This window comes from Copidosoma floridanum, unplaced genomic scaffold (genome assembly GCF_036245765.1).
Source record: "Copidosoma floridanum isolate Cflo_tuat_1 unplaced genomic scaffold, Cflo_Japanese_pri ptg000024l, whole genome shotgun sequence".
Classification (NCBI taxonomy): Eukaryota; Metazoa; Arthropoda; class Insecta; order Hymenoptera; family Encyrtidae; genus Copidosoma; species Copidosoma floridanum.
Window position 1 is genome coordinate 4,848,108 of NW_028321901.1, and position 27,467 is coordinate 4,875,574.

A 27,467-nucleotide genomic window follows, 5' to 3' on the forward strand; every position below is an offset into this window, starting at 1 on the left:
CGTATACGTTGTATTATAGTAAAGTTTATGAGAAGCATCCCATAAGATTGTGTATTTTTTTATGGGATTTTCCAAATAAAATTTTTTTTCCTACTTTTTTTATAGGTATTGCTGTATAAGAACATCTAATAATATTGGTTAATGATTGTAAATTTAACGTACAAACCAATAAAACTGCTTCCTGGACTAATTTGCAGTTTGCAGTAAATTAGTGAGGAATCATTCAAACCTATACATAAAACTCCTTAAATTGCAAAAAAATTCTTTATCTATCGTAAGATTTAGATAATATTTTTACAGTCTAAAAGGGACAAATTTAAAGTTTGAATTTTGAATTAGACTTGCTTTTACCACCGGTGTTCAAAACACCACGAACCTTTCTTCATTATCACGACATGGTAAACCAAATTCACGCGATGTAACTCAGCGCCATATATTATTCAACTAACGAATAATGATGAAAGACAACAGAATTACTATAGAGTATCTATCTATATCACGAGAGCTTGTGGTATACTCATGGGCCATCCTGCACTATCACGTGCTTCGCGCTGCTGCTGTTAAGTGATAGGGAAATCGTTTTTTATCTTCAACTGACGAGTCATTCAACATAAGATAAGTGTCGTATCATGTTAATGGGAGTGATTACTTGATTTCTGATATGTGCGTTTTATAACAAAGTGTAGTGCTGATCTATTTTTACTTTAACAAGAGGCACATGTTTATACACTATTCAAGTAACGACGGGCGCACGCCGCACACACGTTCCAAATAAGTATTTCTGTGTTTTCAAGGATTTTTCTGTGAAATAAATTACTATTTGAGATGTAAGCTCTAATTGTTAAATATATTAGTTAGTAGGTTGTCATATCCTAATAAGATTATTAAATATTTAGCTAGGTATGTACTTGTACATGAAAAAAGAAGACGGGTGCTGTGAGATCATATCATCGTCGCAAGTTCGTAACTTTGAAAATCCATTCGATAAACTAAAAAAATACAACGTTCAATCCAGTAATGGGACTTGGTTCACAGCAATAATAATTTTTTGTGCAGGTGACACAGTGTTTCAATAATACTATCATACTTCCTTTGTTTACTTTTTTTTCTAAATTTTCGTTAGGTTATACAGTCTTTATACTTATTATTTAATTTTGCTTTTGTTTGCTTTATGTGCAATCCATTCTTATAATATGCGAGTGTTTATTAGAATCATTAAGTATGTATTAACCATTACTTCTTGTCTTATAGAATCAGAGACGGAATAATAAGCCAAAATAACAAATCATAGACCACGAATCCCACCTAAAGAGTTACTGTTGTCAGCTTCAGATGTGTCAGATTTAGAATTGTCAAAAAATAATGTCAGTATCAAATCAAATCTCAAAAACATTACATCTGCTCTTTTGGAAAAGAAGCTAAAAACAAAACAGGTAATTCCATGATTTTTATTCAGCTTTCTCACGGTTGTTTGTCACATGATTTCTAATTGTTAACAGATTCAAAAATTTATTCTTGCAATTATTTTGAAAACATTATATAAAATGCATAGTGTATTTAATAGCAGTAGAGTATAGTATACTATGATGTAAATTTTTGATAGCAGTTTTCAGTTAGTTCTTTGACTGTGTGGGTTCATTGTCTAACACTATTTGCGTTTTCATATCTACCTGTAAAAACAAATAGAATTCATTAAAAAATGTTTCTATCGTATTCTACTCGAATTTTTCCATTGAAAAAAGTCATTTTAAACTCAATAAAATTAAAAAATGTTTTTTTTGAGTTTTTATTTAATTGTAAACAGTTTATTTAACTGCGGTGGAATGCACCAAAAGGTCAATGTTATTTGATGGTAATTCTCGTTTGATAGTTTTTATGTTTTGTACTTTTTGGGTTTCTTCCCAAAACTATTATCCATTGTCTGTCTAAGCGCAAAAAATAACAGAAAACATTTAAAAAAATTCTCATCAATTTCTAATCTTTTCTTTTTTAATTGAAAAGTCACATTAAACTTAATTAAATTGAAAAAAGTTTTTTTTTTTTTTTAGTTTTTATTTAACTGTAAACAGTTCACTTAATTGCGGTAGAGTGCACTAAGATTATTAATGTGATTTGATAGTAACTCTCATTTTGTTGGTTTTTATGTCTTAGACTTTTTGGAATGGAGTTCAAATAATATACTATTTTCCTTTTCCTGTCTAGTTGCAAAAACCAATAGAATTCAATAAAAAATTTTCTATTGTTTTTTACTTGGTTTCTTTCATTAAAAAGTGACATTGAATCCATCAACATTTCAAAACATATTTCTCCAGTTTTTTCTTAACTGTATAAATGGTTTATTCACTTAAAACAAATTACACCAAGAGGTTAATATTTTTTTATGGTTTATATCATGTTTTGGTCTTAATGTAATTTTGTACTTTTTGGGTTCATTTTCTAATACTATATGCGTTTATGTGTAATTGCAAAATTTATTAGAATTGATTAAAAATTTTTCCATCGCTTCATATTCGGTTTATTAGTTGAATAGCCCATTATATTCAATATATAAAAAAAATAGTTTTCTGTTTAATTTTTTGTTAAACTGTAAATAATTTACAGGTAGGATGATAAACTATGTAGGGCCCTAGTAAACTTATGCCAAAGGAAAAACAAGTGAGATCCGTCGAAAAAGAAAATATTGAGCTTAAAAAGACGGTACAAGTGTACAAAGCTAGTCTAATAAACCAAGTACAAGTAGCACTCCGGGAGTGCAGGCAGAAGTGAAAACTTGAGCTTATGGCGCGTTGGGCACTTTTTTGGGTGAGCATTTTGAGGTACGCTCGTGACAAGAGAAATTTTACATAAAAAATCAAGTTTATCAAAGCAATGTGGGCACTTTTTGAATGGACATGAAGTAAAATAATATAGAAACTATATTTGAAGGAAGTGGTTTTATTTAAATGAGTAAATATTAGTAAATAGTAAATACAAAATTTATTAATTTTTTTAACACAATACCATAACAGTCAAATGAAACATTTAAATAAATAAATTTTTCGTTTAATATTCATTTATAAAATAAATATAAAAAACTCTCAATCTCGTCTGTCGCGAGGGCACGAACAAATGCCCATGCAAAGACTGCGTATCAGCGTTGGTCTGAGCATTATTCCACGCTCACAGTTCATGAGTTCATGCTTGATCGCACATAGCGCCGCTGACTGGATCCCACCGAGAACTACTTCGCGCGAGAATTCGAATTCAAAATCGTATGATTTTTTCAACAGACAGTAGGCGCGGAAATTCAAATTCGAAAGAATTCTTGGTATACTATTTATGTATGTAATCATACAACATTAACCAATATTTTTAGACATTAATTAGCCAATACATACAAAGATTTCTTTCGAATTTGAATTTCTGCACCTACTGTCTGCTGAAAAAATCATACGATTTTGAATATGAATTCTCGCGCCAAGTAGTTCGCGGTGAGATCCAGGCAGCGGTGCTATGTGCGATCAAGCATGAACTGCGAGCGTGGAATAATGCTTAGACCAACGCTGCTGCGTATAGCATGCAGCGCTCTCGCATACCTATACACTCTGAGTATACATATAGGTATGTTATCTCGTCTGTCGCGAGAGCACGAACGAATGCCCATGCAAAGAGTGCGTATAGTATACATATATTATAAGAATACACGCGGAGTATATCTGTGTAAAATCTCGTCTGTCGCGAGAACGGCTAAAAATGCTCACCCACAAAAGTGCCCAACGCGCCATAAAAAGTTTTCACTTCAAAAAAGAGGTAGAATTAAAAGAATGACAAAACGCGAATTTGAACTTGCAAAAAAAGTATATGAATAATTTATTCTCAGATTAAGCTAAAGTGTGAATGCATGTATTACACGCATGCACACGCACACACACATATACGCACACACGCATGCATACAGATATTTTGTAATAAATATATTATATTGTTATGTGTTAGTATTTTAATGTCTTAATATAGTAATTTGTATTATTAGTTATGTTCGACATTTCTCTTTTCTTGCAGCAAGTAAAGATATTAATCCGTTTGCAAGTTTCATCGTGAACGAGGCTGAAGTGGAATTTGTTCGGGTAAACGATACGGTAAATATCGCATCAAAATTCATTGATAAATCATATTTTAATGCGTAGTAAGAATTATATTCATATTTTAATCCTGGCGTAGATTTATTGCGGTAACGATATTTATATTACAAAAACTATTTACGACAACGCCAAGAATAAAGTAAAGAATCCAAATTATTATGGAAGATTTGTAAAGGAAATTGCAGTTAGTATATTTGGTATTGACGGGCTCAAAAATTGCAGTGTCATGGGGAGAGCATGTAATAGAACAAAGGGCCCTAAAAGAACACAAATCGATCCAAACCAGAGCGATACTTGGTTAGTAATATTTAAATATATATAAATTAAAAGTTTTCAAGAATTCATTGGTTGTTTAAAATACATTTGCGCTCCAATTCGAATAAATTATTGTCCGCATAAGTTCTGGCGTATTATATAAATTAATTTTTATTTGCAGAAATGTTTAAATACTTCCTTGCAACAGAGCAAGGTTGCAATCCAATAGAAGTGAAGAACAAGCTGAAACACGTTGGTCGCTATATAACTAGTAAAATAGCTGACCTAAGTAGAACTAAAAAACCAAAAAAACCTGTTCCAAATATAGAACAAGAGATAGAGCAAATTGATGAGAGCATCAAGATTCCTGACATTGACAACGAAGAAAAAGATGAAGAAAAGGGCGATAAAAGTGTAGAAACAGATGCCAACGAAACTGAAGACGAGAGCACGAATGAAGATGAAGATAAAAATAAAGATGAAGATGGAGATGAAGATGGAGATAGAGATGAAGAAGAGAGTATGGATTTTAATGACTGTGAAGAGGGGCTGTCAGTTGAATAGCTTAAAAACTATATGTATTGACTGTCAACACATTCGCTATTATACTCGGTACAAAATCCACTACTATCCAATAGCAACGATATCACTATTCATCCGATTTGTTAGATTTATTATATTTCAGTCAAGTATTATTCAATACTAAGTCACGATTTCTTTCAATTAGTTTATAAGCTTATATTATATTGAGAAATTGAATTACGTATAAAAATCTTAAAAAGTTAGCTTAATACTTACTTAAAACGCGTTCTGCCAAACTAAAAAAAGGAATGGCTTGATTAAGATATGAGACAAAGCTTAATTGGGAAAAAAGCCAACATTAAACGTAAAAGAACATAAAAAGTTATTAGTAAGCTTTTATATTTAAAAGATTTGCAGATTGCAGTATTTACCTAAAAGAAAAGTTGTGTTCAATAGGTATATTATATATACGCATTTGTGACAACAAAGTTATTATAATTTAATGTGACAATTACATTTTGAGGGTTTCTTAGAATGATTGATTGTATAAAATGCCGATGAGGGAAAAAAGATTTTAGTCGCGAAGTTAAACCTTATGTTCCATCGTGCAGTGATCTCAGTCATTAGTACTTGTCTTATTTTAAGCTTTAACCATACTGTACAAATAGTATTACCAATGTTTAATTTTTGTATATGAATAACAAGAATTTTATACGTTGATTGTAACAGTAAAACGATAAAATAAAAGAGATTGTATTTTATACATAACTATCGATTGATAAGAAAAAAGTTCAAGAAACCAATTAAGTGAAAATACTGTTCTGGTACTTCTTTACATTAAAAGCGAAAATGATTTCCAGTTTACGGGACATAATTTATCATAGTATGAGCTTGAAAAAAATATTGCCCATCGATAAAACAATTTTGTGTTTTTTAATAGAAAAATCTAATAAATGCTGATTCAAGTTTCGCTGTATTAAGTGTAAAATGTTATACATTTTACGAGTTAAATGTAACACTTACAAATACCAATACTTTTTATTTTAACATACAATCCTTATAAATTCAACTAAAATCTGCATTTACATCGTATCGAATTCAATTGGCAAATTTAATAGATACCAACAAAACAAAAGGTGTGGCTTATGTAAATAATAGTACAAAAATACATATTTTACTATAAAGCTATGTTATAAGTTGTATTAGTAACATCTTATAAATGGTAATGCATGTTTTAATAGACGATCAATAATTTCCCTTTCTTTATTCCGTAGATGTAGTGGACACTAATAGTAAAATTATGAGTATATATGCCTACCCTCCTGAAATTGAATATAATGTTTCACCGTTCCATTAGATAATTCAAGAAATAGATGATAGTAAATCAATACATATAACTTATGCTTCCTATTTTAAAGTATCAATATTTATTATCAGAATATTCATACGTTTGATACAAGAGCAGTTGACAGACTGTGTACAAATTCATTAAAATATTATTCATCACACATTCGCGTTGCTAGGCAATTTACACATTCTACCGCGATGTTCGAATATATGAATCGCCACACTGTCCCCCTCGGCAGAGAATTTGGCTATAAATTCAAAACGTCTCTGAATCTAACTTTTTTGCCGGAACGTGTTGTGCGTTCAACAACTGGTGGGAGCATTGTAGGCACATCTTCAGTATTAAAAATAGAAACAGGAACTGACGTAGAAACAGGGACAGGTGTAAAAACTTCATCTTGAACAACAAAAGCTAGTTTAACATGGTCGATTGAAACTTTTATCGAATTGCCACGAATTCTCAAAGTAACCGTTTTTTGATCTCGTTCAACTATTTCATAAGGCCCAGTATACGGTGGCTGTAAAGCTTTGAGAATCGGCTCTTCTTTCAAAAATGCATGGCTGCAATCTAATAATTCCTTGAATACAAACACCCCAGGTTGACAATGCCTTGATGCTGGAGCTGGTCGTAAGCTTGACATGAACTCTCGTAAGCTCGAAAGGAAACTTTTTGGATCATCAAAACCCTTGTTCTCAGGACTTGAAACAAAAGGCTCATGAAGCAGGCGAAGAGTTTCTCCGTATACCATCTCAGCTGAAGTAGCCTTCATGTCTTCTTTAAAAGCTGAGCGAATACCGAGAAGTACAAAAGGTAATGCACGAACCCAATCGATATCGGAGTGAGCAATGATTGCAGCTTTCAATTGGCGATGTAAACGTTCAACTAAACCATTTGAAGAAGGATGCCAGCTTGTAGTTAGCTTATGCTGTATTTCGAAAAGTTTTACAAAATCTTTAAAAAAATGCGAAGTAAATTGAGCTCCTCGATCCGAAGTTATCGTTTAAGGAAAACCAAAACGTGAAATCCAACAGTCCAACAATGCATGAATCACTGAATCTGCAGTAATATCTTGCAAAGGGTAAACCTCTGACCTTCGAGTAAAACGATCGATAACGGTCAAACAATATCTAAAAGAACGTGCAGGTGGAAGCAGACCAATCAAATCTATGTGAATGTGCTAAAACCTTTGTGTCGGAGTTTCGAACGATCTAATAGGAGCACGAACATGATGAGAAATTTTTGATCGCTGACATTCATTGCAAGCACGAGCCCAATTCTTGCAATCCTTATTCATAGAAGGCCAAACGAAACGGTCGCTAATTAACTTGAGTGAAGCGTTGGCACCTGGATGGCTCAAGTTATGAAGTTGATCGAAAACACCACGACGAAATTTAGGCGTGATAAAGGGCCGAGGTTTTCCTGTTGATGTATCACAGAACACAGTTAGTGAAGATCCAGGAATTGAGACTCGTTCGATGTGCAAAGAAAAATTTTCATCGATTATTTTCTTAAGCTCTTTATCCTCTTTTTGAGACTCGACCAACAACCTGTAATCAAATGGTGCAGAAACAGCTTCGATTTGTGAAAGAGTATCAGCTACGACATTGTCAATACCTCTTATAAATTGAACGTCAGTTAAAAATTCCGATGTAAAAGACGGTTTAACTGCACTGGTGAAAGTTTTACACGCTTTTGTTGAAAAGCATAAATTAAAGGCTTGTGATCTGTGTATATCGTGAAAGAATGCCCTTCTAATAAATGTCGGAAATGCTGTATTGCAGCATAAACTGCGAGAAGTTCAAGATAAAAAGCAGGCCAAGAACTTTCCTTCGAAGACATTTTCTTCGAAAAGAATGCAAGGGGTTGCCAAACATTATCAACAAGCTGTTGTAAACAAGCTCTAACAGAATGGTTTAAAGCATCTGTAAGCAAACCAAGTGGTGCACCAATCCGAGGATGAACAAGAAGTGAAGCAGTAGTAATGCAGTTTTTGCAGGTTTGAAATGCTTCTTCTAAGTCAGGTGTCCAAGTGATTGGTTGAGAACCTTTTAAAATCGATTTGCCGATTGCATCATGTGAAGGAGCTTCGTATTCAGAGGCATGAGGTACAAATCTGCGGTAAAAATTTAGCATACCTAGAAAACGGCGAAGGCCTTGAGCTGTTTTTGGCAGAGGGTAGTTCTTAATTATTGGGATACGTTCCTCAGGCGTTCGAATACCAGCAGCAGATATAGTGTAACCTACAAAGTCAACCTCAGAAACTCCAAAAATACATTTCTTCAAATTTATTACCATCCCGTGCATCTGACTGCAGTTCATCTAATAGCCGTCTTTTTGTGGTTGATAAATATTCAAAACGAAGATTTCTTGTTGATACTGGTTTAGATTTACGTCGGTTTCCTTGCAGTTTATTACGAGAACGTCGTGCTCCTGTCAATTATAATTTATGCGCCGCAAATGGAAACAAAATAAAGGCATACGGTTTTCTAACCTTAAATCTCAACTTAGGACTCCGACGTTGTTTCTTGTTAAGATTCATCGTTGCCGATGTGGATTTACCAATTATTGGATCGGATTATCTCGCACATGACCACCTTTTGCCTGATTGTCGTACGAAGCACATTGTTGATGTTTCCACTGAACTTCAAGCTCAAGGTTCATTTCAACGTTCTGCACAGTGCAGCGTTAAAGCTGTTCAGGATTATTCCACTTTTTCGGCTCTTGTTTCCGAGTTTCCTGAAATCACTCGTCCACCTGGTTAACCACGAGAAATCAAGCATCAAACGGTTCATCATATTCGAACTCCTCCTGGACCACTGGTTACAAGCAAAGTGCGCCAATTAGGTCCTGAAAAGTTGAAAATTGCTCGTAAAGAATTCGACGACATGTTGCAAGCTGGTACAACTCGACCATCCGAAAGCTCTTGGTCATCGCCTCTGCATCTAGCACCGAAGAGTAATTCAACTTGGCGTCCTTGTGGAGATTTTCGCGCGTTAAATGGTCGAACTATTCCGGATCGTTACCCTGTTCGCCACATTCATGATGTTACTTACTTCATCGATGGTTGTACGGAATTTTCAAAAATTAACCTTGTAAAAGCTTATCAACAAATTCCAGTCGCTGAAGAATATATTTGTAAAACTGCTATAATAACTCCATTTGGCCTTTTTGAATTTCCGTTCATGACGTTCGGTCTTCGAAATGCTGGTCAAACCTTTCAAAGGTTCATGGACGAGGTTCTACATGGATTGGATTTTTGTTTTGTATATATGGATGATATTCTCGTTTTCTCTCGTTCAAACACAGAAAATGAACGACATCTTAAAACCATTTTCGAACGACTCGCAAAATACGGGATGGTAATAAATTTGAAGAAATGTATTTTTGGAGTTTCTGAGGTTGACTTTGTAGGTAACACTATATCTGCTGCTGGTATTTGAACGCCTGAGGAACGTATCCAAATAATTAAGAACTACCCTTTGCCAAAAACAGCTCAAGGCCTTCGCCGTTTTCTAGGTATGCTAAATTTTTACCGCAGATTTGTACCTCATGCCTCTGAATACGAAGCTCCTTCACATGATGCAATCGGCAAATCGATTTTAAAAGGTTCTCAACCAATCACTTGGACACCTGACTTAGAAGAAGCATTTCAAACCTGCAAAAACTGCATTACTACTGCTTCACTTCTTGTTCATCCTCGGATTGGTGCACCACTTGGTTTGTTTACAGATGCTTCAAACCATTCTGTTGGAGCTTGTTTACAACAGCTTGTTGATAATGTTTGGCAAACCCTTGCATTCTTTTCTAAGAAAATGTCTTCGAAGGAAAGTTCTTGGCCTGCTTTTTATCGTGAACTTCTCGCAGTTTATGCTGCAATACAGCATTTTCGTATCAACAGCAAACACTTTCTCTACCCATGCAGCTTTAGACGCTGTAAGGGTATTTTCTTCTAAGAAAAAAGAAACAAAATATTTATTAAGAAAATATTACAAAATATAAAGATTCAATATAAAATAATAATTTTTTTCTTACTTTTTTCTTCTTCTTAAAAAAAATCTCATGTGGGAAGTGCTTCTTGGGCAACGTCTTCAAGAGGATTCATAGCAGCAGCAGCATCTTGATCATGATAAACAGCATCTGCTAAGGGATCCTCCTCCGTGGATATTTCATGACTCGCAGGGTCCACATGATGTACAATCGCCTGCTCTTCTTCTTCTTAATACTCCCTTGCGAAAGTATTCATCGCACGACGAAAAAGTCGTTCGTTGTACCTTCTGATGTCACTAGTTGATGTTTTTTTTATCATTTTTGTGCTGTAAAAAAAATATTACGCTCATAAAACCTGTATTATTTCGAAAAAAAATTTTTAAATTTAAATCAAGAGGAAGGAAGGAAATTAAAAACTCTCAACATCATTTTTGCGAAGAGAGTTAGAACAGATCCTTACCATCATTTCTGCGGTAAAAGTGTTATTTTAATGAAAAAGATTTTTTAAAATTTAAAGAACTCTCAACGTCATTGCTGCGGAGAGAGTTAAAATAAAATAAAACTATTGCCAATCATTTCTGCGGCTAAAGCGATTGATAAGATGTAAAAAAAAAAAAAAAAAAAAAAAAAAAAAAAACTGATGAGGGTGAGAAAGAGTGACGCTAAACAAATTATGAAATAAAAGTACCTTATTTTGTTGAAGGATGATGATTCCTAGTCGTGTGAATACTCCCCAAGTTGCTGGCTCCTAGTGTGATTCACTAGCTGTGATTTGAAATTAAGGTCAAGAGCAGCTCTTAAATCCTCCGGAAAGTGCATGAAAATGTGCGTAGAAGGGTGAAGGAGGGCGTAAGTTATTTCTGATTGGCTATTTGAAAATTTAAAAAACCTATCGTAGAAGGAAAAATTCATACATGCAAAAAATTACCTGTATGCATGAGACCAAGGGAGAGGGTTTTTGCGTATCTTATAGGTACAAAACATAGTTTCGCATGTTTTGCACATTTTTGAATGGAGGGGACTGTGGAGGTGGTTGTTGCACTAGTATCTTTTTCTAACTGCTGTTTTGGTATTGCACTTACATCCTTTTCTAACGCAGCTGTTTTCTTATTGGATCGGAGTAGTTGCTTTAAAATTAAGAAAAGCAGAGAAGCACTTGATTTCAATCATTTCGAAATAGCACTTTGAACCATACAGTTGGATATCATCATTGCAATGGCTAGAACGCGACCAGTTTATCCGACAAGTGAAAGTGAACTTGAAGTGGATTTGGAGTTCCGAAATTTCTTAAACGAGATGCCGCCTAGTGTCAATAATATCTTGGATGAAATATTTTCTGAACAACTAATAGACGACAATTTTTGGGCTGACTCAATACTTTCATCAACTTATAATGAAAACTCTGCAGTTATCGGTAAGTTTTTTTTATTTTTTTTTTTATTTTTTTTTTCATTATTATCCAAAATTCCTAATTTCAAAATTCATTGAAGTTCAGGAGTCACCGATCTCTTTATTCACGGAGAATTTCGATGCTCTTTAAGCAGAATGCGTTGCGGGGCAACTAGTTCCTATAGATCTGTCGGTTGTATTACAGTCGGCTGAAACTACAATCAATATTGACAACATTGAAAATTTCATATTTGAAGGTGAGTTCAATTACTTATAATTACTTTTTCCATTCTTCTTTAAATGTTTCTTTTTTTTATTTTTTCTTTACAACATTATTTAAAAAAAATTTTTTTTTTTGTTTGACACTATGTAGATTGTTTTGAAAATCATAATTTGAGACCGTGTTCTTCAGTTGGTGACATCGATGTCGTTCGAGAGTCACCGATCTCCTCACCAACTTTTTCATACACTGAGATTTTTGATGATCTTCGAGCAGCCACAGCAGCAGAATATATTACAGAGCAAACAGCTCCACTTGATCTGTCAGTAGTCTTACAGCCGGCAGAAACCGAAACCACCATTGTCAATGTAGAAAACGTTAAATTTGAAGGTGAGTTTAATTACTTTTAATTATTTTCTCTCTAGTTTTCCTAAACGTTTCTTCCTTTAACTTTTTTTTTTTTGTTCTATTTAACAATATTTTTTTACTTTGTTTCACAGATTATAAAGATTCATGTCCCTCAGGTGGTGAAACCGAATAGTTCGAGAATCACCGATCTCTCCAACACCATCGTTCACGGAGACTTTTTATGCTCTTCAAGCAGCAATAGCAGCAGAGCATATTACGGAGCAAACAGCTCCACTTGATCTATCGGTAGTTTTACAGCCGACAGAAAGTAAGTTTTAATACTTTTAATTTTTTTTCTCTAATCTTCTTAAACGTTTCTTCTTCTTATTTTTTCTTTTCTTTCTTTTTAACATAATTTTTTTTATTTTGTTCAATAGATTATGAGGATTCATGTTCCTTAGGCGATGAATCACCGGGCTCTCCAACTCTTTCATACACTGAGAGTTTTTACTCTCTCGAAACAGAAATTGGGAGTATTTCACCACAAAGAGTACCTCTAGACTTAAGCACATCACTCCAGTCAGCACAGGGGTCACAAATTATCGATTTGACCTCTTCGCCAGAAGTTGCGGTTATGTCCATTTTCCGCAGCTGAAAATCGAATCATCTCCGAAAATAGTTGAAGTGAAAGTGATATAAATTGAAGTTAAAAAATTTATTAAAAAGAAAAAGGTTGGAGGAAGAAGTTGAAAATGAAATAAATAAAAAAAAAAGTATGTCGCAAGTTAAAATTTCAAGATTGTTAATAAATTGTAAAATATATTGTAAATGAATTGTAAAATATATCATATTTAAATAAAGAAATATTATGAACATAACTGCATTTTACAGATTACAGAGTCTTAAAATTTATTACACACTATATCCCAAGGTCCGACTAACTTGCTACCTGCATTTTATGACCAAGTGCACATAGCCATAAGTTTTCAAAGTATAATACGTACGTCAATAAAATGTATACAGTGAAAATCTATTTTAGATGTATTGAGGTAAAGAGTTATGCTCAATTTACATAAAAGGGTCGGGATGCTTTATTGGGTATTTAGTGTAATCTACTTCATCGCTATATCCATTTGTTTGTATACCCTCGACCGAAGAAGGTATATTTCTCTTTTAGTGTTGGAGTATATTGTAGATATCTAGGGTTTTAAGACTACAAATAATAAATTTCTTTTTAAAGAAATTTCATATGTCGAACTTAGGAAAAATAGGGATTTCATGGCAGTTGTAATAGTGCTTAAGCCGCCTTTAGCGTGGAAAAATTTATCTTATGCGGACAAAAAACAAAATCGTTGGTTGATAACCAATTTCCATTGTATCAGCTGGAATGTCGGAAACACTTCCTCTGAAAGAGCGCTTAATATATTTAAAACTGAACTTGTTGACGTGGAAACGGTTTTCGTCAAGGGTCTTGAAAAAAAAAATACCTGGAAGAAATACTAACATGCAAGTATGTATATATGCACACATGATAGAATATAACAAAGGTGCAAGTCATTTATGTTTTCTACACTTTTAGAGTCGTTAATATTGAGGAGTATGGATGCCCAGCGCTTGCAAAACTTAACGAAGCCTATTTGCCATGCAAATACCATGCCTTTAACATTAACTCTTCATGTGCTATCAGAAATGTTTCTGCAATAAGGGATTGGATGTATTTTAAATTAAATCAAAAAATTGTGCTTAGTTCGATGTATAAAGTAGTTTTTCCTCATTAGCTGCCTGCAGGTGTGGGCCGAGCAGACGTTGAGGTTGCTCGGAGACTGAGGGTCCAGTCGTATGGATGGTGTGGTGTACCAGCAGGTCTGGGAGAGCTGCGGTCGTCGCCTCCAGTGAGCAGAGGTCCGCATATTCTGTGAGGAGGTCCACGTAGCGTTGGTCCAGATACCCAGAAGGTGTGCGCTCTGGTGTTGTGATGACCGATACGCTGTGGATTGCTGCAGGCGCTAAGGCGCTGCGCGTCGAGAGGTTAGTTGTTGGGTCGATTAGTCGCTTTTCCTTAACGTCCACAAAGTAGCCGAAGTAGGCGAGAAAGTTGGCACCGATGATGGCAATGTGGGTATCGGCGACGATAAAACTCCACGTTGCTGCGCGTCGGAGGCCCAACTCAATGGTTAGGGTCTGCGTGCCGAAGGTGGCTATCGGCGTTGCGTTGGCAGCACTAAGCGTCAATGGTTGGGGCTGTAGCTCTCGGTCCTTGATGAGGTCCTTTGGCTGCAGCGAGATGATGGAGCCCGAGTCAACCAGGAAGTACACCCAAGACTCACGTTCATAGAGGTGAAGGCGTTTCTCTGAGAGATCTTGGTGGCCCACCTCCTACACTTGTGATGGAGGGGGCCCTACTAGTTTTCCGGCTTAGGCGCGACGTAGGTGCAGGGCGCGCGGCAGCTCCGGGCCGCTGGGCTGAACCTTTGGTGGAAGAAGCACCAATCTGGGTTGTCAGCGGCGGAGGCTGCTTGGTTGCTCCACCCACGAGAGCGCGATCTCCGTCCGCGTTGCTGCTGTTTATTGAGGAGCAACTCGTTAAGCATCTTCCAGATGTCAGCGACCTCTTGAGCTAGGTTGGATCCGGCGGCGGCGATTCATATATTCGAACATCGCGGTAGAATGTGTAAATTGCCTAGCAACGTGAATATGTGATAAATAATATTTTAATGAATTTGTACACAGTCTGTCAACTGCTCTTGTATCAAACGTATAAATATTCTGATAACAAATATTGATACTTTAAAATAGGAAGCATAAGTTATATGTATTGATTTACTATCATCTATTTCTTGAATTATCTAATGGAACGGTGAAACATTATATTCAATTTCACGAGGGTAGGCATATATACTCATAATTTTACTATTAGTGTCCACTACATCTACGGAATAAAGAAAGGGAAATTATTGATCGTCTATTAAAACATGCATTACCATTTATAAGATGTTACTAATACAACTTATAACATAGCTTTATAGTAAAATATGTATTTTTGTACTATTATTTACATAAGCCACACCTTTTGTTTTGTTGGTATCTATTAAATTTGCCAATTAAATTCGATACGATGTAAATGCAGATTTTAGTTGAATTTATTACTATATGGAATTCAATATAGATTTAACATTATTATTGTGCTCTATGAGACAAACTGAGTGCAAAAGCCGACACCATTCCAATAGTTTTTTCATTTTTTTATTGGTTTTTATCGATTACTTGCGATAGGGATCTGATCTATAATGACCTCTTATGATGCATCTGTTTTTAGGTGTATAATAAGGTCATTTTTTTAATTAGCTTATAATCTTGTTTTATGGAAAATTAGAGTCGTCTTGATAAATTTTAAATATTGCACTGTTTAACAAAAAATTTTTTTAACAAAAATGTTTAAACGTAGATCTGTAGCCATATGAATTTTAGAAGTGTTAAATACTTTTATGTATTTTTAACGAATTTGCAATAGTTATAATAAAAAATTCTCACCAATAGAACACGCATTAACAGTTTATTAAAGAATGTGGGAATAAGTTAAAAAATACAATGACTTTATAGTTTGAGCAATGATACAGCTCCTAATGCTGGTATTTCTAACAAAAAAAATTAAATAAACATCACCTTTAAAACTGATGAACAATTTTGCAAAGGAAGTATTAGTATTGCATTAGTTGCACTATGTTGTACCTAATTTTCTTAAGCTTCATTGGTATTCCAAGCTCCTTAATGTAACAGCCCTATAATGCTTGATACACGTGCCCTTGTTTACAAGGCGATTTATGCTTACACCATTAAGCAATTATTATTAATCCAATTATTTAGTAATGTTCGAGTCTTTCATCACATAACATTGACAAAATGCGTATGTAATTGTTCCTGGCGTTAAAGACTTAAAGGTTGCCACATGATGGGGTTAAATGGTTTGAGGTGGATTTGGGGTTATGCAGTTATTGAGTTTGTGGGCTATGTATTATTGATTATGTCATTGCATGGATTTTTGCAAGGAAATTAACTGACAAAGCATGATAAAAGAGAAATTCCAGTCAGTATACGATGTTGTTTTGGTGTGTACATATACATACCTTAATTTATTTATAGGTTGAACAGCCGTAAATTTTAGTTGAGTAAATCAACAGTTTAGTTGATTGTTAAAGTATTGATAAAACAACTGTGATGTTGGAAATAGTTAAACAAGCAAATACTTATAAGTTTATTTTTGTCTGTATTTTTTCAGTCCAGCCATAAAATTTTAAAAACATTTTGTATATGACGTCAAGCATCTTTTCTTTGTGTTCTACGTGGTAAACTTTGTTAAATTTTTAGAGGAGGGTACAATTAAAAAACTAGCCATTTTTACTTACTTCACTTTAATTTTAAAAATTATCATTTGACCTACTAATCATATTTAGGTGGGTCTTTAATAAAATGAAAAATAAGAAATGCTAACTAAACTTCAATTGAAGAGTGGCATTGACTCAGTAATAAGCGTACTTGGTACTGATACAACGTGGTTCTAGGGGTCGTGGGTTCGATTTCCGGTAAATGCAGATTTTTTCAAAAATTGTTTTCATCGGGAAAAGTATCTATGTAACCTCGGCTGCTTCGGGGCAGGTTTTTCCTTGGAATTTTCTTCAGAGTAATTCCAGGGTTTTTTCCTTGCCCCACAGATCTTCGGGCCAGGGTGAATGCGAAACAGTATTAGGGCTTACAGGTAGGGATTAGCGAATCCGATGCGCCAGGCAGGGATCGTTAGCCTTACCGACGAGGAGTGGTCCCTGAAACATGGGGCTTCTCCGGGGAAGCTAAGTAGCCTCAATCCGACGCTTCAGCAGAGAGCGCTGGCTTAACCAGCGAGGAGTGGACGTTCTGAAATGTGGAGTCCTCTCCAAGGAAAGGCTACACAGCGGCGAGTGGACCTGATGCACCATTGGTGCAGAGATTGTCAGCTCAACTGGCAAGATGTTTCACTGGAGATACTGGCACTGTGCCCATAGATTAGGTATAACATCAGTAAAACGGATGGAAATGGGTGCGGCAATACACCTGTACTCAGAGGTGGAGAGTGGATGGCCCTGACGACTTGGCCTAAGATCTGTCTCGGTAACCCGATAAAAAAAAAAAAAAAAAAAAAAATGCCAATTTCAGTTCAGCCAATGAGTTTACACGAATTTTGAGCATAATCAGTCAATGAACACAATACCAAGAATAATTGACAAAGTCACGATTTACTATTCGATCACTTATAATCTGGGACACTAACTCGCCACTATATCAGTAAATTAATAATTTAATAACACAAGCGTTAATCGCCAGGTGACCTACGGCACTTACTATCCTCTTAATAATTGAATGAAAATACAATAAGCATAACCAATAACCTAAGACCCAGTTACCAAGTCATTTGGGATTCTTACTGGCCACATTGTTAATCTATTAGGCCTATTAGGTATTTAATAATAACCAGTGCCAATCATCATTTAACTCAAATCACTAATGGATCGCTTAATCAATGAGTAAAAAAATAATTTGTAACCTAAGTGCAAATCACTAAGTAACTTGGAGTACTTACTAACCACGTTATTAATCTATAGAAACTTTATTAATTATGTAGCATTAAATAATAACACAAGCTTTAATCACCAAGTTACTTGGGTCATTCCGTAATAAAATTTTAAACAAAAAGAACCCTAATAGAGACATTGGGGATATAAGTCTCCTACCCTTATAAATATATAACAATAGATAAATAATGCAGACAGTAAGCACTTTCAGGTACTTGTTGATTGGCAGTTCTGATACTTATTATTTTTTCATTCATTAATTTAAACGCTAGTTAGTGACTTAAGTTATCTGATGATTGGCGCTTGTTATTATTGAATGACTTATACGGTAACAAAAAGGTTGATAAGTGCTCAAAGTTACTTAATATTTTATGCCAACGTTGTTTATTGTATTTTGATCTGTTTATTGGGTGATCGGTAGGCGCCCCATACTATAAGCTAACAGAGTGGGCAGTAAGCGCTTTATATTATTTGGAGATTGGCGTTTACCATTGATTAACGTTTTATAGAATAAAAACGTGGCAATTAAGTGCCCGTAACAAAATTTCTGCATGATATCGTGCAAGATATTCTACACGACATCTTACAAGATATCCTACACGAAATCTTATGGGATATCGTGTAGGACTTCTTGCACGATAGTCTACATGATATCCTATACGATATGAAGCAAGATTTTGAGCAACGAAAAAATAACAAAGTATAAATTGTTACCCACGTAATTTTGAATTTTTTCTGCTTAAAAGCTGTTAGAAAAGCTAATAAAAGTAGTAAAAAAAAAGCATATCTTTGCTCCAGTTAGAGGATTTGAACCTGGTCTGGAGAACTTGTAGTCGAGTGTCTTACCCACTTGGCCAGAGTGGATTAGACACTTGGAAAATAATTTACGTCCTTATGAGGTACATCTGAAACTTATGTCTATTATTTCATCATTTCGTGAATAATACTTACCACTTTGGTTACCTAATTGATAATTAACATCCTATAAATGTACATTTTATATTGTTTCGTCTCTCTTAACACGTTCGTAAACAATAAATCTAGTAAATGATTTTACAAATACTTTTTGTTCATACATTTTACTTGTGCTTTACAGACACTTTTCATTCCAAGGGAAAAATTTAATATTACGTGGGTAACAATTTATACTTTGTTATTTTTTCGTTGCTCAAAATCTTGCTTCATATCGTATAGGATATCATGTAGACTATCGTGCCAGAAGTCCTACACGATATCCCATAAGATTTCGTGTAGGATATCTTGTAAGATGTCGTGTAGAATATCTTGCACGATATCACGCAGAAATTTTGTTACGGGCACTTAATTGCCACGTTTTTATTCTATAAAACGTTAATCAATGGTAAACGCCAATCTCCAAATAACATAAAGCGCTTACTGCCCACTCTGTTAGCTTATAGTATGGGGCGCCTACCGATCACCCAATAAACAGATCAAAATACAATAAACAACGTTGGCATAAAATATTAAGTAACTTTGAGCACTTATCAACCTTTTTGTTACCGTATAAGTCATTCAATAATAACAAGCGCCAATCATCAGATAACTTGAGTCACTAACTAGCCTTTAAATTAATGAATGAAAAAATAATAAGTATCAGAACTGCCAATCAACAAGTACCTGAAAGTGCTTACTGTCTGCATTATTTATCTATTGTTATATATTTATAAGCGTAGGAGACTTATATCCCCAATGTCTCTATTAGGGTTCTTATTCACTGATTAGATGAGTAAAGTGAGGAGACAACATCCCGTCCTGTCTTCTCTTTAATAAAGTCTTACGTCTAGTTACACTGTTGGCTATTTGTCAACTGCCTAATTAGGTGCTGTCTTACTTTTTATATAGCTTTTCATTACCATTGTGTTGGAAGCAGTGATGACCCCTGTGGAATTTCACGTAAGTGGAGGTTCCGCGTTTACTAGAGCTCATACAGCATTGCAATCGTCTAGGAGTATCGAGGACCGATTCATAGTAATGCAGTGCCGATGACCACCTCATTTTGCGCGCGATTTTGCGTATGAGGACATTGACGCTTCGAGCTAAAGCTAGCTGACGTCCATAACACTACAAAGCAGTAAATTATAATAAGCACGAATCACCAGATGGAAACGTAGTAGCCATTTTATTAATTATTTATCATTAAATAATAACACCAGCGATAATTACCAAGTAATCTGGGGCACTTATCGTCCGCTTTCTTAATCTATAAATGGTTAAATAATAGTACCAGCACCACTTACCAGGTAGCACAAAACACTGACTGGCCACTTGATAAATAAATAAAAAAACATCTTATAACCTAAGCTCTAATCACCAGGTAACACGGCATACTTATTGGCCACTTTATTCAAGTTAATTAAATTATAAACGACAACTCAGGGGTCTTGGATTTATTTATTCGTACTTTTACTTTTTGTTTTGCATTTCCCCCACACCTCACCGCCCCCAACAGACCACCGCAGCCCACCTTGCAGACCCCTCGCTACCCCTACAAAATTTATCTTAACCCCTACCATCTACCAACGGCCCCCCTTATCCTTTTGGTGGGGCTTAACTGACACTATACTAACACTAACTCCAGAACACATAAACAAATGGATACTTATTATTTTACCTTCAAATTTGTTTCAATTTTTATCTACAATGAGTTATTTTAAATAAAATTTCTTAAACCTAACTTACGTACACATTAAAAAATAAATTAAAACACACTCTAATGTTCATAAATAGGCAGTACTTGCTTATCACATGTACACTAATAACATAGTAAAAATATTCAGTATACCAAAATTGTGTTAAAAACTCACGCAAGCTTGTACACGGTTAACCTCTGATTGGCCGAGCATCTGCGCGTCGTTCAAACGACAAAAACCTAAAGAGACAGCAGCACTCATACCCCAAATACATCAAACGCGGAAGCCTAATCTCCGATAACCCAGTGCATTTACTTGTTCACACTTGTACTTATATATTACATGAACAAAATTCCAAGCACTCTGTGCGATATGCGAGCATGCGTGTACTTGACGCGAGCGACACCTATCGATGTGTGAGTCAAATCAAGCCTAGACGGATCGAGCTTCGGAGGTATTCAACAGATCAAGCCAAGCACTTGACGTGTGAGCAGCTCTGGTACCACCACTCGTCAGTAACGCGTGTATAACGTGGTACATATAATAAACGCTTTGTTATCTTAGCTGTTCCTACTTATTGTGTTCACCTCTCTCTCCTCCTCTCCACGTAAAAATATTACATTGGCGACGAGAAGAAAGTACGAAAAGAGAAAAAAACCGCGTGGTAAGTGGTGTGTGTTTTTGCAGTGTAGCGAGAATCGGAAGGGATTCATCGCAAAATGTATAAAGGAAAGGTGGTAGAGAAACTAACGAATCAAGAGTGGTCACATTTTGTAGAACATGTGTAGTAACAAAAAGAGGTAAATAATCAGAAATAAAAGGAGCTGGAAGAAGAGAAGAGGTGATTGGAAGCAGCAGGACAATTAGCAGCGTTGTCTAACAACACACAAGGTGGTGTGACTACCGTATTTTGTGGTACCATTGGTAATTTGACTGGATTCTCCATGAGTGAAAACTGGTCGTTGTGGTTCGAAAGATTCGAACAATATTGTATCACAAATGAAGTGTCGCTATTCCTTACACTCATGGGGAAGGATGCGTACGGGCTTTTGCGTGACTTGTGCGCTCCACAAAAACCCGTGACGTTGACTTTTAAACAATTGTCTAACGTCATGAGAAATCACTTGGAGCCTAGTTCCTTAGTGATTATGGAGAGGTATACGTTTAAGGAATGTAGACAAGCTGTAGAGGAAGACGTGAAATCGTACGTCGCGAATCTAAAAAAACTCTCCGCGTTTTGTGAGTTTGGCAGCGGGCTCGAGATGAGTCTTCGCGATCAGTTCATGTGGGGCATATCAAGCGAGGCAACAAAAAAAAGGCTGCTCGGTGAAAAAGAGATGACGTACCAGCAGGCAATTGAGACTGCCTTGTCATTGGAAGCGGCTGGGCGTGATGCAGCGAGGATGCAAGGAGGAACGTCAACGGCGTTGGATGCCCTTAACTTCGTGCCAGAGAAGAAAAAAGGTGCGGGGAAGAAGAATAAACAAGGGAACAAAGAAGGTGGGAAAATATGCTTCTGCTGCAGTAAGTCGAATCATCAAAAGAGTGAGTGCCGATTTACAGACTTTAAGTGTAACACGTGCGGCCAAGTTGGGCATTTGAAAGTGGTGTGCTCTAATAAAGGTGGCGCAAGCTCGAACGCGCAGCCTAGCGCGCAGCAAAGAAGTAAACAATACGATAGTCATGACTTGGAAAAGCATGGCTTCGTGGAAGAGGAGCCGGCTTGCCACGCGTTCGACTCGATTTTCGCGTTCCGTAGTGATGTAAGCAAAGCATGCGATAGTTGGCCACTTCGTTTGCAGGTGAGCGTCGGGAATCACCCAATGTTGTTTGAAATTGATACAGGCTCGCATATAACAGCAATTCCAGAGGCTGTGTACCGCGAAAACGCACAATTGCGTCGTGTTAAATTATTAAGGACACCGCGAATTCTCAAGACCTACCATGAAAAACGTTTGACGCCAATAGGGGTACTGCAAGTACGTGTTAAACATGCAAATAAAGATTTTAATTTAGAACTTTTTATGTTACCTGGTTCTATGGATTTACCTATAATGGGGTGAGAATTGTTACGTTCATTGAATTTAACTTGAGTAAATAACACGGGCTTCATGTGTATTAATTCATTGAAAGAGGAAAACAGCTTAATTGGCACATTGACGAGTAAATTTAGTAGCGTGTTTTCTGAAAAAGTCGGGTTATTTACAGGGGGAAGATTCTCGTTACACGTAAAGCCAGGTACAAACCCTGTTTTTTGTAAAGTTCGGGCTGTGCCGTTTGCAGTGCGTGATAAGTTAGAGCAAGAGATAATGCGCTTAGAAAGAGATAAGATAATTGAGCCCGTTAAAAGTAGCGAATGGTCTATCCCAGTGGTGCCGGTGCTAAAAACAAATGGCCAGATTAGACTGTGCAGAGATTATAAAATCTCGCTAAATCCACATTTGATCGTGGACAGGCACCCTATTCCTCGTGTAGCTGATCTGTTGGTGAATTTGCAAGGTGGCAAAATTTTTTCAAAATTAGATTTAACACACGCTTACCAACAGATCAAGCTAGATGACAAATCGAAAAATTTAACTTCTGTCAACACTCACAAAGGATTGTATAAGTACAATAGTTTAAGCTACGGCATAGCTTCGGCCCCAGGACTTTTTCAAAGGGAAATAGAAAAATTGTTGGGGGGAATTTTAGGGGTAAAAGTTTATTTTGATGATATTTTAATTTCAGGGAGGGATTTAGAAAAACATAATGAACGATGGTTTGAAGTTTCAAAGCGTTTTAAGGAAAAAGATTTGACTGCTAAACCGAATAAATGTAAAAGAGCGCAAAAAAGCATACAGTTTTTAGGTTATGAGTTAGACGGACTTGGGCTACATGTATTTCAAGTCAAAATCAATGTTATTATCAAAATGAAAGCCCTGTCTAATATTAAAGAACTGCAATCATTTTAGGGTGCCTGTAATTACTATGGTAGATTTTTTAAAAACTATGCTCAAATGATGAATCTTTTGTATGAATTGCTGAGAAAAGATGTGGAATGGCAATGGACGGCAAAGCGCAACTCTGCTTTTGTAGAAGCTCAACGTAAATTAACATCCCACGAAGTTTTAGTCCGTTATGACTCGGGATTGTCTATTGTTGTTACATGTGACATCTCACCAAGAGTCTTTGGCACCGTATTGTCCCATATTTTTCCGTCAAGCGAAACGAAACCTGTAGCGTTTGCGTCTCTGGCTCTTAATAGTGCCAAAAAAAATTACTCTCGATTAGACAAAGAAGTGCTAGCCCTAGTTTAGGGTGTCAAAGCTTTTCACCAGTACGTTCATGGTAGGCAGTTTATCCTCGAGACCGACCATAAACCGTTAACATACATTTTCGGAAGGTAATAAAGGATTCCGTAAATGGCGGCGAGCAGGGCGCAACGTTGGGCCGTGATTCTATCAAGGTATGACTTTAAAATTCTCCATATCAAAGGAACAGAAAATGGGCCAGTGGATGCATTATCCCGTATATTAATTGACGATTTTAAATTAGATTCTAATACTATAAAGCGTGAAGATTACAGTTTCTTAAACTTTATATCTGAGGAGTCTAAATTGATTGATGTCGATATTATTCATCAAGAGACATAAAAGGACCAGAATTTAATTAAGGTGCGTAAATTTCTTGGGTAGGGCTGGCCTTTAAATGTTGAAAAAAATCTTGAACCATATAAAAACAGACAGTTAGAATTAACATTGGAGGGCGATTGTATTTTATAGGGTCATCGGATCGTCATTTTAAGTTCGCTGATTGAAAGCGTATTGGGAGAATTGCACAGGGTACACATGGGCATCGTAAGGATGAGCCAAGCAAGATCGTTTGTTTGGTGGTCCGGAGTTGACAAAATGATTGAGAATACGGCAAAGCCGTGCGAACTATGTTTAAGGTATATTATCAATCCCCCGTGCTCAATTTTGCACACTTGGAAATGTCCAGAGGCACCCAATGTAAGATTACACATCGATTTCTGTGAACCAATTGACGGCTCTATATATTTAATTATAGCGGACGCATTCTCCAAATGGAATGATATTCACGAGATGAGTAATATAACAGCGGCTTCGACGATTAAAGTTTTAAAGGAGTATTTCAGCACTTTGGGGTTACCGGTCGGTATTGTTAGTGATAACGGGCCAACATTCACGTCTGAAGAGTTTCAAAAATTTTTAAAAAAGAATAACATTGAACATTCGAACACGGCCCCTTATCACCCCGCAACGAACAGTGCAGCTGAGAACGCCATAAAGACTTTTAAGGCTAAGTATAAATTGCTAACAAAGAAATTAAATAAACATGACGCGCTTTTAAGATATTCGTTCGTGTACTGTTCAACACTTCATTGTACGACTGGATGCTCGCCTGCTGAATTGCAGTAAGGACGTCATCTTAGAACGAGGTTGAGTGCTATTGAGAGTGCGGTGCGTGAAAATGTAAACAAAAATAAAAAAAAACAAAAGTTGTATTTGAAAGGAAATAGAAACGCGAATTTTAACAAAGGCGATTTTATAATGACTAAGGACTTTAGTAATAATGTGTGGCAAAAGGCGCAGATTATGGACAAATTAGGACATGTAACTTATAATGTTCGTGTGGATAATGATAAAATCTGGAAGAGACACATCAACCAAATAAGAATGTGCGAGGGAAAGATTTACCAGCATCAGGTTATAATGCATGCAGTGCTGACTGTAAGCGATACAGTTGAAGTTGCGCCAGAAAACGAACAACACATACATCTTGGTTGTCCGCTCGAAACTGATTCATCTATCTATCAAAAACTGGCACCTGTAAACAGTACTGATATTGCGTTATCTACTGGAAATGTACAAAAGACTACACCCAAAGTTGTTAAACCAGTTAAAGAATTAAGACGTTCAACTCGGATCAAAAAAACGCCGCAGCTTTGTAATCGAAAGATTTTTTTTGTGTGTACCATCTCAGATTAGTGTGGGAGGATTGTGCGATGTGCGAGCGTGCGTATACCAGACACGAGCGACACCTATCGATGTCTGAGTCAAATCAAGCCTAGACGTATCGAGCACCGGAGGTATTCAACAGATCAAGCCAAGCGCTCGACGTGTGAGCAGCTCTGGTACTGCCTCTGGTCAACAACACGTGTGTAACGTGGTACATATAATAAAAGCTCTGTTATCTTAGCTGCTCCTACATGTTGTGTTCACCTCTCTCTCCTCCCCTCCACGTAAAAACATGACACACTCAATCCCCAATGACATAGTAAGCTAACTTTCCCTCACGTTCATTTATTCATAAAATAAATAAAATCCAAAGCGGTCAGTCCTCAATGACGCAGTGCACTTACTTGTCCACACTTTTATACAGGCATAGAATAAACAAAATAACAAGCCATCAATCTCCAATAACAAATTGCGCTTACTCGTATCCACTTTCCTTAATTCCTAAGATGAACAAAATCCCAAGCGGTCAATCCCCAATGACCCAGTGGGCTTACTTGTCCACACGTTCGTGTATTATTAAAATAAGCCAAACTCTAAGCAATCGATCCTAAATGACCAGGTCCGCTTACTTGTCTGCACTTTCGTTAATTTATAAAAAATATCTTAAGCAGTTACTTCCTAATGACCTAGTGCGTTTACTTGACCACACTTTTGTTTATTTATGGAATCAACAAAATCCTAACTGGATGAATCCCAAATGACTCGTGCGTTTACTTGAGCGAAGTTTTGTTCATTCAAGAAATAAACTAAATTTCAAGCGGTTAGTCATCAATGATCCAGAGTGCTTTTTTAACCACACTTTTGTTACTTTATAAAATAAAAAAAAGACTCTAGCAGTTAACTTTCAGTTATCGACTGCGCTTACTTGTTCGCTAGTGCCTCCTTTCGTTTATTCAAGAAATAAACAAAGTTTCAAGTGCCAATTCTAAATAACCCAGTGCGCTTACTTGTCCGCACTTTTCTGAATTCATAAAATAAACCAAATTCTAAGCAGTTAATCCTTAATGACAAGGTGTGCTTACTTTACTGCAATTTTATTTATTCATAAATGAGCAAAAATCCCAAACATGAAATCTCTAATTCCAAAGTGTTCTTACTTGTCCGCACGTTTGTTTACTCATAAAAAAAACGAAATCCTTAACGGTCAATCCCTACTGACTCAGATCACTCACTTATCCGCACATTCGTTTCTTTATAAAATAATATCCCAAGCAGTAACTTATTAATGACACATTTCGCCTACTTAATCAAACTTTTGTTCGTCTATAAAATAAATAAAATTCCGAGTGGTCAATCTTAAATGAACTAGTGCGCTTACTTGACCACATTTTTGTTTACTCATAAAATAAACATAATTTTACACAGTCAATCTGCAATGCCCCAGTATACTTACTTCATTACACTTTTGTTTATTAATTCAATAAACAAGATCGTAAGCGATTGCTTCCCAGTGACACAGTGCGCTTACTAGCTAGCACTTTTATTTGCTCGTAGAATAAACACAATTCCAAGCGGTCAATCGTTAGTGACCAGATACGCTTATTTAATCGCATTTTCTTTTATTCATTAAATGAACAAAATCCTAAGAGGTCAATTCCCAATGATACAGTGCACTTACCAAACCACCCTATTTTTCTTAATGAAGTAAACTAAATCCCAAGTGGTCAATCTCTAATGACCCAGTGAATTTACTTGTTCACACTTTTATAAATTTATAAAATCAACATAGTCCTAAGCGTTTTATCCCAAATGACTCAATGCGCTTAGTTGACGGAACTTGTGTTTATTCAGAAATTAAACGAAATTCCAGCGGTCAGTACCCAACGACCCATATTGCTAACTTTACAACTATTTTATTAATTTATGAGATAAACAAAATTTTGTACAGTAAATCCATAATTCCTAGGTGTGCTTACGTTACTGCAATTTAGTTGATTTATTGAGAAAACATTATCTTATGCAATCATATCCCAATGACTTAGTGTGATTACTTGACTGCACTTTC

The 27,467-nt window shown here is 35.9% G+C and overlaps 3 protein-coding genes across 3 annotated transcripts in view; 2 read left to right on the forward strand and 1 right to left on the reverse strand.

Moving 5' to 3' along the window:
* LOC106645338 (uncharacterized) overlaps nt 1-27,467 on the forward strand; it is a 208,915-nt gene that overhangs the window by 64,892 nt on the left and 116,556 nt on the right. The gene's annotated exons all lie outside the window — the stretch shown is intronic.
* Nucleotides 6,494-8,907, reverse strand: LOC149373996 (uncharacterized). Its single transcript, XM_089595095.1, has 3 exons — nt 8,841-8,907; nt 7,517-7,860; nt 6,494-7,171 (listed from the first exon to the last, which is right to left on the reverse strand). The coding sequence occupies exons 1-3, from the start codon at nt 8,905-8,907 to the stop codon at nt 6,494-6,496; spliced, it is 1,089 nt and encodes a 362-aa protein (XP_089451221.1).
* LOC149373997 (uncharacterized) lies at nt 21,470-24,862 on the forward strand. The gene is made up of 2 exons (XM_089595096.1): nt 21,470-22,423; nt 24,206-24,862. Exons 1-2 carry the CDS (start codon nt 21,470-21,472, stop codon nt 24,860-24,862), a joined length of 1,611 nt encoding a protein of 536 aa, XP_089451222.1.

Coding starts and splice junctions, on each gene's coding strand:
- LOC149373996 (XM_089595095.1), bottom strand. CDS start 8,907: ATGAACCTTGAGCTTGAAGTTCAGTGGAAACATCAACAATGTGCTTCG. Junction 7,861..8,840: donor GTACGACAATCAGGCAAAAG/GTGGTCATGTGC, acceptor AATTTATAAGAG/GTATTGACAATGTCGTAGCT. Junction 7,172..7,516: donor ATAAGGATTGCAAGAATTGG/GCTCGTGCTTGC, acceptor TTCGAAATACAG/CATAAGCTAACTACAAGCTG.
- LOC149373997 (XM_089595096.1), top strand. CDS start 21,470: ATGGGGAAGGATGCGTACGGGCTTTTGCGTGACTTGTGCGCTCCACAA. Junction 22,424..24,205: donor CGCCAATAGGGGTACTGCAA/GTACGTGTTAAA, acceptor TGTATTTTATAG/GGTCATCGGATCGTCATTTT.